Consider the following 12952-nt stretch of genomic DNA (forward strand, 5'->3'; position numbering starts at 1 on the left):
GAAGACTCGAGGCTGTAATCACTGCCAAAGGTGCTTCAACAAAGTACTGAGTAAAGGGTCTGAATACTTATGTAAATGTCATATTTCAGTTAAATATTTGTATATAAATTAGCAAACATTTCTAAAAACCTGTTTTTGCTTTGTCATTATTGTGTGTAGATTGACGAGGGGGGGAAAAAACAATTTAATCGATTTTAGAATAAGGCTGTAACTTAACAAAATGTAGAAAAAGTCAAGGGGTCTGAATACTTTCCGAAGGCGCTGTACATGAGATAAACTACGGATAAATAGTGAACAGCAGTGATGCTGAAAGTCATATTTAATCTATCTAGCTCGCCAGGAAGTAGTCGTAAGTTTAGCCTCATCACAACGTAGGCAGTTTGAAATGGGAGCGTGTTTGGGTTAGAGTGGGATAACGTAATACTGTATCAACGTGATCTATTACAATGGAAGGCATGAGGACATGTTGTTGGGTTTCTCTGGAGAAACTAAAACTTTTGACCACCGTACGCTAAAAACAAAATGCATTGTTGAGGAAATGCACCATAAATATGATTTCCCGTAAAGCCTTATACACCTCTAGTTCTATTGTTTTCCCTTAAAGCCTTTATACACCTCTAGTTCTATTGTTTTCCCTTAAAGCTTTATACACCTCTAGTTCTATTGTTTTCCCTTAAAGTCTTATACACCTCTAGTTCTATTGTTTTCCCTTAAAGCTTTATACACCTCTAGTTCTATTGTTTTCCCTTAAAGCCTTATACACCTCTAGTTCTATTGTTTTCCCTTAAAGCCTTATACACCTCTAGTTCTATTGTTTTCCCTTAAAGCCTTATACACCTCTAGTTCTATTCTGTTTTCCCTTAAAGCCTTATACACCTCTAGTTCTATTGTTTTCCCTTAAAGCCTTATACACCTCTAGTTCTAGGCACCATGGGTCAGTCTCCAATGGCACCCTGTTCCCTACATAGGGCACTTAGAGGTCTCTGGTCAAACGTAGTGCACTGTGTTTGGAATAGGGTGCAATTTTGTACACAGAAAATTGACTTAGTCCTGAAAGACGACGACAAGGACATCTTTCTAGTTGAATAAGTCTCGTTACTGAACCCTGAGATTTAAAAAAACAAAAACATGACCGGCTCATTTTGAGTTCAACCGGCATCTGGATCTCTGCCATCTTTCTGCTATCAGCCATATCACACCTTAAATCTGACCCCTTTGATATCAGCCATAATCACACCTTAAATCTGACCCAGCTGATATCAGCCATATCACACCTTAAATCTGACCCCTCTGCTATCAGCCATATCACACCTTAAATCTGACCCCTCTGATATCAGCCATATCACACCTTAAATCTGACCCCTCTGATATCAGCCATATCACACCTTAAATCTGACCCCTCTGATATCAGCCATATCACACCTTAAATCTGACCCCTCTGATATCAGCCATAATCACACCTTAAATCTGACCCCTCTGCTATCAGCCATATCACACCTTAAATCTGACCCCTCTGCTATCAGCCATATCACACCTTAAATCTGACCCCTCTGATATCAGCCATATCACACCTTAAATCTGACCCCTCTGATATCAGCCATGTCACACCTTAAATCTGACCTCTCTGCTATCAGCCATATCACACCTTAAATCTGACCCCTCTACTATCAGCCATATCACACCTTAAATCTGACCCCTCTACTATCAGCCATATCACACCTTAAATCTGACCCCTCTGCTATCAGCCATATCACACCTTAAATCTGACCCCTCTGCTATCAGCCATATCACACCTTAAATCTGACCCCTCTGCTATCAGCCATATCACACCTTAAATCTGACCCCTCTGATATCAGCCATATCACACCTTAAATCTGACCCCTCTGATATCAGCCATATCACACATTAAATCTGACCCCTCTGCTATCAGCCATATCACACCTTAAATCTGACCCCTCTGCTATCAGCCATATCACACATTAAATCTGACCCCTCTGCTATCAGCCATATCACACCTTAAATCTGACCCCTCTGATATCAGCCATATCACACCTTAAATCTGACCCCTCTGATATCAGCCATATCACACCTTAAATCTGACCCCTCTGATATCAGCCATATCACACCTTAAATCTGACCCCTCTGCTATCAGCCATATCACACCTTAAATCTGACCCCTCTGATATCAGCCATATCACACCTTAAATCTGACCCCTCTGATATCAGCCATATCACACATTAAATCTGACCCCTCTGATATCAGACATATCACACCTTAAATCTGACCCCTCTGCTATCAGCCATATCACACCTTAAATCTGACCCCTCTGATATCAGCCATATCACACCTTAAATCTGACCCCTCTGATATCAGCCGTATCACACCTTAAATCTGACCCCTCTGCTATCAGCCATATCACACCTTAAATCTGACCCCTCTGATATCAGCCATATCACACCTTAAATCTGACCCCTCTGATATCAGCCATATCACACCTTAAATCTGACCCCTCTGATATCAGCCATATCACACCTTAAATCTGACCCCTCTGCTATCAGCCATATCACACCTTAAATCGGACCCCTCTGATATCAGCCATATCACACCTTAAATCTGACCCCTCTGATATCAGCCATATCACAGATTAAATCTGACCCCTCTTACAGGTGTAGGATCTTCATTTGATCACCCTGTTTCAGGAGAACTTTCCTGCATTTAAAACGTTTAGTGTATTTTAGGTGTAAAATGGCTTTTGAAGTTTGTAATTTCCACGTAGAAATGTAAGACTTTATTTTCCCTTATATTATATTTTGATGTATTAACCTGCCCAACAATTACCATTCATTATAATCCATATAATAATTCAACATTTCCTATTGCTGCAGGATTATTTTCCTGCTGTAGCAAACTGACTCAAATTAAGATCCTACATCTGTACATCAGCCATATTGCACCTCAAAAGTTCAATCAAAGCCAAAGTGGCCTCAGACAATGTCACTGGTGCTTCAAGGCTGTTCTATTCAGTCACACTCCCTCCTTACTGCTCACTGACAGTAAAGCACCCATGCAAACTCAAACCTGCCTTTTAAAATGGCCGCTTCCATTAGAAAGAAGAAGATTAAACAAAGAAAGAAACACTGAATTCACTCAAAACTAAAGTTCCCTTCACTGGCTGGGGTGTTGTCCCTTCACTGGCTGGGGTGTTGTCCCTTCACTGGCTGGGGTGTTGTCCCTTCACTGGCTGGGGTGTTGTCCCTTCACTGGCTGGGGTGTTGTCCCTTCACTGGCTGGGGTGTTGTCCCTTCACTGGCTAGGGTGTTGTCCCTTCACTGGCTGGGGTGTTGTCCCTACCCTGGCTGGGGTGTTGTCCCTTCACTGGCTGGGGTGTTGTCCCTTCCCTGGCTGGGGTGTTGTCCCTTCACTGGCTGGGGTGTTGTCCCTTCACTGGCTGGGGTGTTGTCCCTTCACTGGCTGGGGTGTTGTCCCTTCACTGGCTGGGGTGTTGTCCCTTCACTGGCTGGGGTGTTGTCCCTTCACTGGCTGGGGTGTTATCCCTTCACTGGCTGGGGTGTTGTCCCTTCACTGGCTGGGGTGTTTTCCCTTCCCTGGCTGGGGTGTTGTCCCTTCCCTGGCTAGGGTGTTGTCCCTTCACTGGCTGGGGTGTTGTCCCTTCACTGGCTGGGGTGTTGTCCCTTCACTGGCTGGGGTGTTGTCCCTTCACTGGCTAGGGTGTTGTCCCTTCACTGGCTGGGGTGTTGTCCCTTCACTGGCTGGGGTGTTGTCCCTTCCCTGGCTGGGGTGTTGTCTCTTCACTGGCTGTGGGGTGTTGTCCCTTCTCTCAACCACTCCCAAACCCCAACATGGAGGAAACGTAATAAGTGTTGTCCCTTCAAGTGTTTCACGCTTCATTTCTCCTCAATCGTCATTAGCCATCTTTTGGCCATTGAAAAGCATGTTTCTTCCTCAGAACAAATACAGAAAAACTCTACTAAAACCACAACGTTAGATCATCAAGATCAAATGAACCGTAGAAACATTATGGATACGGTTAATAAGGGTTACATTTCTCCTGTGTGTGTGTGTGTGTGTGTGTGTGTGTGTGTGTGTGTGTGTGTGTGTGTGTGTGTGTGTGTGTGTGTGTGTGTGTGTGTGTGTCTGACTGACCATACATATAGCCCATCAACAACAACCCCCACCCCCACCACTCTCTCACCAGGAGAGGTGGATTCTGAGATGGCTAACAGACTCAGTTGTGTTTCTTCACTGAACCGTCCGTCGTTGTGTCGTGGTGGTTGTCTCGCGGGCTGAAGTCAGGGCAGAAGCCATTGGTCTGAGGCTTGGAGTTGGGCGTGGCGTTGGGCTGGTGAGGACAGCCGTTACGGTCTGTATTGTCTGTGGACAGGTAGTCCTCACTGAAGTTTGGGTGCTGCTCTGCAAAGCTCCTGAACTTGTCTGTTCCCACCACAGGAGGGCGCCAGACACAAAGGTAAGGTTATTCATTTACATTTTTTACATTTAAGTCATTTAGCAGACGCTCTTATCCAGAGCGACTTACAAGTACATACATTCATACTTTTTTTTTTGTACTGGCCCCCCGTGGGAATTGAACCCACAACCCTGGCGTTGCAAGCGCCATGCTCTACCAACTGAGCCACACAATATATTCCAAGCAAGTGAAATACAGTAACCTACCATTAACACACTAGGAAACAAGTACATGTTTACAAAGATAGGCACACTCCTAATATTTTACAAATGAACTAGAGATTACAGACACAACGTAACTTTGACATATTCTTTGTCGCGTTCCAAAATCATCCCAGGCGTATACTCCAAGAACAGCTGAACAGAAGGCGGCCCCAGTACAAGCTAAGACATGTCGTTTCTTACCGAAGGTGAGTTTCCCAGCGTCCTCTGTGTCGATAGCAGTGAAGAGACGTGAGACGTCGAGGACAGCCACTCCTAACGCAGTCTTCAGGATGCAGGCCAACTCAGCCCCTGTGACGGCGCCGTCCTCCTCCGCCTCAAACATCTGGCATATACGCAAATAATAACTGACACACATTAGATGACCCTGACCCCTCCTTCATATCTCACTCGCACTGAGCCGGCTGGCGCTCAGACCATCTGTTCATATCTACACACACAGTCTACAACTCACACCGTAGGTCATTATAGTACGTGCTCTCAAATGGAAAATGGCAGAAATATCAGTGGTGGTAGGCCCTCTGAAAGCCACCTTGACAGAGCATGAAACCAGAGCTGGAGCAGAACGTACCTTGAAGGCCAGCTTCATGGTCTCCAGTGTTTTAGCAGGTCTGCATACAACCGATAAGGCGATGACATATTCTCTGATGTCTATCATGTTGTCTGCCTGCTGGAGGAGACGAGAGAAGAACAGAGTGAAGAGTTACCGGTTAGGAGGAATCTGGCAAAGCACATGTCTAAATCTAATGTCTAAATCTAATGTCTAAATCTAATGACTAAATCTAATGTCTAAATCTAAAGTCTAAATCTAAAGTCTAAATCAAATCTTATATCTAAATCTAATATCTAAATCTAATGTCTAAATCTAATGTCTAAAGTCTAATGTCTAAATCTAATGTCTAAATCTAAAGTCTAAATCACATCTTATATTTAAATCTAAAGTCTAAATCTAATCGTATATCTAAATCTAATGTCTAAATCTAATATCTAAAGTCTAATGTCTAAATCTAATATCTAAAGTCTAATGTCTAAATCTAATGCCTAAATCTAATGTCTAAATCTAATATCTAAAGTCTAATGTCTAAATCTAATGCCTAAATCGAATGTCTAAATCTAATATCTAAAGTCTAATGTCTAAATCTAATGCCTAAATCTAATGTCTAAATCTAATGCCTAAATCTAATGTCTAAATCTATTGTCTAAATCTAATGTCTAAACCTGATGTCTAAATCTAATAACTTACATTTAAATCTTAAATCTAAATCTAATGTCTAAATCTTATATCTAAATCTAATATCTAAAGTCTAATGTCTAAATCTAATGCCTAAATCTATTGTCTAAATCTAAAGTCTAAATCTAATCTTATATTTACATCTAATGTCTAAATCTAATATCTAAATCTAATGTCTAAATCTAATGTCTATATCTAATATGTAGTATATAATATCTAAATCTAATGTCTAATGTCTAAATCTAATGTCTAAATCTAATGTCTATATCTAATGTCTATATCTAATATCCATATCTAAATCTAGTATATAATATCGAAATATATGTCTAATATCGAAATCTAATATCGAAATCTGTATTTCAATATTAAAATACACAATATAGGGAAAACATATATTTCTGTTTTCTGAGTTTTAGGAAGTTACGATACTTGTATCTTTGGCCTTCAAATCTCCTAATGGGATGATATTATATTCAGTGTGTGTTTCCTTACCTCGTTGAAGAGGGAGAAGATGTCTCTGAGCATGTCTGACACAGGGACATCAAGGTAGTGGGCAAAGTCTTCCAGACCCAGCTTCTCTCCCTCCATCTTCCTGGCTCTGTTACCAAACTCCTGCAGTACCTTCTCTACGTTCTGGGGCTTCAACCTGACCAGGTAAGATCAACACATTGATACAGAGTCTCTACGTTCTGGGGTTCAACCTGACCAGGTAACATTAATACAGAGTCTCTACATTCTGGGGTTCAACCTGACCAGGTAACATCTACACATTAATACAGAGTCTCTACATTCTGGGGTTCAATCAGACCAGGTAACATTAATACAGAGTCTCTACATTCTGGGTTCAACCTGACCAGGTAACATTAATACAGAGTCTCTACATTCTGGGGTTCAACCTGACCAGGTAACATTAATACAGAGTCTCTACATTCTGGGGTTCAACCTGACCAGGTAACATTAATACAGAGTCTCTACATTCTGGGGTTCAACCTGACCAGGTAACATTAATACAGAGTCTCTACATTCTGGGGTTCAACCTGACCAGGTAACATTAATACAGAGTCTCTACATTCTGGGGTTCAACCTGACCAGGTAACATTAATACAGAGTCTCTACATTCTGGGGTTCAACCTGACCAGGTAACATTAATACAGAGTCTCTACATTCTGGGGTTCAACCTGACCAGGAAACATTAATACAGAGTCTCTACATTCTGGGGTTCAACCTGACCAGGTAACATTAATACAGAGTCTCTACATTCTGGGGTTCAACCTGACCAGGTAACATTAATACAGAGTCTCTACATTCTGGGGTTCAACCTGACCAGGAAACATTAATACAGAGTCTCTACATTCTGGGGTTCAACCTGACCAGGAAACATCAACACATTAATACAGAGCCTGCTGCATATTTAAGACAAACCAATTCATGCTAAACCAGCTTCAACCGGCGCAATTACCACAAACACAATCAACCACAAACACACTGCATATTCACACCATCGTGTAAGCACAAACTAAACCTGCACCACAACACACTGACACAAGACAAAAAAACACACAAATCCTACCCAGCTCAAATAGACAACACAACCTGCACATTGAGGATTTTTACACATCCTAGGATGAATATATTGTAATATAGAACCATCACTATGACAGTGAGTTAGTAGGATGAATATATTGTAATATAGAACCATCACTATGACAGTTAGTTAGTAGGATGAATATATTGTAATATAGAACCATCACTATGACAGTGAGTTAGTAGGATGAATATATTGTAATATAGAACCATCACTATGACAGTGAGTTAGTAGGATGAATATATTGTAATATAGAACCATCACTATGACAGTTAGTTAGTAGGATGAATATATTGTAATATAGAACCATCACTATGACAGTGAGTTAGTAGGATGAATATATTGTATTATAGAACCATCACTATGACAGTTAGTTAGTAGGATGAATATATTGTATTATAGAACCATCACTATGACAGTTAGTAGGATGAATATATTGTAATATAGAACCATCACTATGACAGTGAGTTAGTAGGATGAATATGTTGTATTATAGAACCATCACTATGACAGTGAGTTAGAAGGATGAATATGTTGTATTATAGAACCATCACTATGACAGTCAGTTAGTAGGATGAATATATTGTATTATAGAACCATCACTATGAGAGTTAGTAGGATGAATATATTGTATTATAGAACCATCACTATGACAGTCAGTTAGTAGGATGAATATATTGTATTATAGAACCATCACTATGAGAGTTAGTAGGATGAATATATTGTATTATAGAACCATCACTATGACAGTCAGTTAGTAGGATGAATATGTTGTATTATAGAACCATCACTATGACAGTTAGTAGGATGAATATATTGTATTATAGAACCATCACTATGACAGTGAGTTAGTAGGATGAATATGTTGTATTATAGAACCATCACTATGACAGTGAGTTAGTAGGATGAATATATTGTATTATAGAACCATCACTATGACAGTGAGTTAGTAGGATGAATATATTGTATTGTAATATAGAACCATCACTATGACAGTGAGTTAGTAGGATGAATATGTTGTATTGTAATATAGAACCATCACTATGACAGTGAGTTAGTAGGATGAATATGTTGTTTTATAGAACCATCACTATGACAGTGAGTTAGTAGGATGAATATATTGTATTGTAATATAGAACCATCACTATGACAGTGAGTTAGTAGGATGAATATATTGTATTATAGAACCATCACTATGACAGTGAGTTAGTAGGATGAATATATTGTATTATAGAACCATCACTATGACAGTTAGTTAGTAGGGTGATATATTGTATTATGAAACCATCACTATGACAGTCAGTTAGTTGGATGAATATGTTTGTATTATAGAACCATCACTATGACAGTTAGTAGGATGAATATATTGTATTATAGAACCATCACTATGACAGTTAGTAGGATGAATATGTTGTATTATAGAACCATCACTATGACAGTTAGTAGGATGAATATATTGTATTATAGAACCATCACTATGACAGTCAGTTATAGGATGAATATATTGTATATAGAACCATCACTATGACAGTTAGTAGGTGAATATATTGTATATATAGAACCATAACTATGACAGTAGTTAGTAGGATGAATATGTTGTATTATAGAACCATCACTATGACAGTTAGTAGGATGATATATTGTATTATAGAACCATCACTATGACAGTTAGTAGGATGAATATGTTGTATTATAGAAACATCACTATGACATGAGTTAGTAGGATGAATATGTTGTATTATAGAACCATCACTATGACACAGTTGTAGGATGAATATATGTGTATTATAGAACCATCACTATGACAGTTATAGGATGAATATATTGTATTATAGAACCATCACTATGACAGTCATTAGTTGGATGAATATGTTGTATTATAGACCCATCACTATGACAGTTAGTAGGATGAATATATTGTATTATAGAACCATCACTATGACAGTTAGTAGGATGAATATGTTGTATTATAGAACCATCACTATGACAATGAGTTAGTAGGATGAATATGTTGTATTATAGAACCATCACTATGACAGTCAGTTAGTAGGATGAATATATTGTATTATAGAACCATCACTATGACAGTTAGTAGGATGAATATATTGTATTATAGAACCATCACTATGACAGTCAGTTAGTAGGATGAATATGTTGTATTATAGAACCATCACTATGACAGTTAGTAGGATGAATATATTGTATTATAGAACCATCACTATGACAGTTAGTAGGATGAATATGTTGTATTATAGAACCATCACTATGACAGTCAGTTAGTAGGATGAATATATTGTAATATAGAACCATCACTATGACAGTGAGTTGGTAGGATGAATATATTGTATTGTAATATAGAACCATCACTATGACAGTGAGTTGGTAGGATGAATATATTGTATTATAGAACCATCACTATGACAGTTAGTAGGATGAATATGTTGTAATATAGAACCATCACTATGACAGTGAGTTAGTAGGATGAATATGTTGTATTATAGAACCATCACTATGACAGTGAGTTAGTAGGATGAATATGTTGTTTTATAGAACCATCACTATGACAGTTAGTAGGATGAATATGTTGTATTATAGAACCATCACTATGACAGTGAGTTAGTAGGATGAAATTGTTGTTTTATAGAACATCACTATGACATTTATGTAGATGAATATATTGTATTATAGAACCATCACTATGACAGTGAGTTAGTAGGATGAATAGTTGTATTATAGAACCATCACTATACAGTAGTTAGTAGGATGAATATATTGTATTGTAATATAGAACCATCACTATGACAGTGAGTTAGTAGGATGAATATGTTGTATTGTAATATAGAACCATCACTATGACAGTGAGTTAGTAGGATGAATATATTGTATTGTAATATAGAACCATCACTATGACAGTGAGTTAGTAGGATGAATATATTGTATTATAGAACCATCACTATGACAGTGAGTTGGTAGGATGAATATATTGTATTATATTATAGAACCATCACTATGACAGTCAGTTAGTAGGGTGAATATATTGTATTATAGAACCATCACTATGACATTGAGTTAGTAGGATGAATATATTGTATTATAGAACCATCACTATGACAGTGAGTTAGTAGGATGAATATATTGTATTATAGAACCATCACTATGACAGTTAGTTAGTAGGATGAATATATTGTATTATAGAACCATCACTATGACAGTTAGTTAGTAGGATGAATATATTGTATTGTATTATAGAACCATCACTATGACAGTGAGTTAGTAGGATGAATATGTTGTATTATAGAACCATCACTATGACAGTTAGTAGGATGAATATATTGTATTATAGAACCATCACTATGACAGTTAGTTAGTAGGATGAATATTTGTATTATAGAACCATCACTATGACAGTTAGTTAGTAGATGAAATATATTGTATTATAGACCATCACTATGACATGAGTTAGTAGGATGAATATTGTATTATAGAACCATCACTATGACAGTGTTAGTAGGATGAATATATTGTATTATAGAACCATCACTATGACAGTTAGTTAGTAGGATGAATATATTGTATTATAGAACCATCACTATGACAGTAGTTAGTAGATGAATATATTGTATTATGAACCATCACTATGACAGTTAGTTAGTAGGATGATATATTGTATTTAGAACCATCACTATGACAGTCAGTTAGTAGGATGAATATATTGTATTATAGAACCATCACTATGACAGTTAGTTAGTAGGATGAATATATTGTATTATAGAACCATCACTATGACAGTTAGTTAGTAGGATGAATATATTGTATTATAGAACCATCACTATGACAGTGAGTTAGTAGGATGAATATATTGTATTATAGAACCATCACTATGACAGTTAGTTAGTAGGATGAATATATTGTATTATAGAACCATCACTATGACAGTCAGTTAGTAGGATGAATATATTGTATTATAGAACCTCACTATGACAGTTAGTTAGTAGGATGAATATATTGTATTATAGACCCATCACTATGACAGTCAGTTAGTAGGATGATATATTGTATATAGAACCATCACTATGACAGTAGTTAGTAGGATGAATATATTGTATTATAGAACCATCACTATGACAGTTAGTTAGTAGGATGAATATATTGTAATAGAACCATCACTATGACAGTTAGTAGGATGAATATGTTTTATTATAGAACCATCACTATGACAGTCAGTTAGTAGGATGAATATGTTGTATTATAGAACCATCACTATAGCAAGTTAGTAGGATGAATATGTTGTATTATAGAACCATCACTATGACAGTCAGTTAGTAGGATGAATATATTGTATTATAGAACCATCACTATGACAGTTAGTAGGATGAATATGTTGTATTATAGAACCATCACTATGACAGTTAGTTAGTAGGATGAATATATTGTATTGTAGAACCATCACTATGACATTGACTTGGGTTAGTAGTATCTCTAGTCTGGTTTTCAGACTCCTTACTTAGCCAGATAGCTAGTCATCTGAAGTCGTTACAAAGCTCACGGCCCTGGGTCTGAACTAGAGGCCAAGAAGATCAGGGGCACAGCCACGGCCTGTTCTCCCCTTCTGAATCACCCAGGAGCATCATGGGAAGAACTGTCAGCCCGACCAATAGTTTCTACCATCAGACTGCTGATTGTTATGTCATTTTCTAGTGTTCTATTTGTTCAACTTTAGTTTATTCAGTCAATATTTTCTTAACTCTATTTCTTGAACTGCATTGTAAGTCAGCATTTCACGGTAAGTTCTACACCTGTTGTATTCGGAGCATGTGACAAATAGCATTTGACCTGATTTGAATAGCCACCACTAGTCACCCCCCCTCCTACCCCCCCTATGGTCACCCCCCCCCACACCACCCCTCCTTCTCCCCTCCTGATGCCTGATTTGAAGCCTGAATTGAAGCCTGAATTGACCTCAACTCACCCCAGTCTCCGGACCAGCTTGGCGAACTCCAGCAGGCAGGTGTCAACAGGGAGTCTGAGTTGACCCTCAGCCATGGCCAGCTGACAGTCTTCAAACGAGTAGTCAGTAATGGGGATGTCCAGCGCCCTGGAGAGAAAGGATAGAGTATTAAACACTGTTAACTAGGATACAGTCTGATATACAGTCTGATATACAGCCTGATATACAGCCTGATATACAGCCTGATATACAGTCTGATATACAGTCTGATATACAGCCTGATATACAGTCTGATATACAGTCTGATATACAGTCTGATATACAGTCTGATATACAGTCTGATATACAGTCTGATATACAGTCTGATATACAGTCTGATATATAGTCTGATATAGTCTGATATACAGTCTGATATACAGTCTGATGTACAGTCTGATATACAGTCTGATATACAGTCTGATATACAGTCTGAACTACAGT

General features: G+C 38.1%; 1 protein-coding gene across 1 annotated transcript in view; it reads right to left on the reverse strand.

Annotated features, from left to right (window-relative positions):
- Nucleotides 1-229: 229 nt before the first annotated feature.
- LOC120041912 (lysophosphatidylcholine acyltransferase 1-like) overlaps nt 230-12952 on the reverse strand; it is a 67336-nt gene continuing 54613 nt past the window's right edge. Inside the window, exons 6-10 of the mRNA XM_038986789.1 lie at nt 12494-12619; nt 6432-6585; nt 5280-5378; nt 4892-5033; nt 230-4453 (exon numbers count right to left, since the gene is read on the reverse strand). Of these exons, the coding sequence (XP_038842717.1) occupies nt 4248-4453; nt 4892-5033; nt 5280-5378; nt 6432-6585; nt 12494-12619 (727 nt within the window). The 3' untranslated portion in view covers nt 230-4247. The remainder of the gene's footprint in view (nt 4454-4891; nt 5034-5279; nt 5379-6431; nt 6586-12493; nt 12620-12952) is intronic.

The sequence above is a fragment of the Salvelinus namaycush genome, unplaced genomic scaffold (assembly GCF_016432855.1).
Source record: "Salvelinus namaycush isolate Seneca unplaced genomic scaffold, SaNama_1.0 Scaffold579, whole genome shotgun sequence".
NCBI classification, from domain to species: Eukaryota; Metazoa; Chordata; class Actinopteri; order Salmoniformes; family Salmonidae; genus Salvelinus; species Salvelinus namaycush.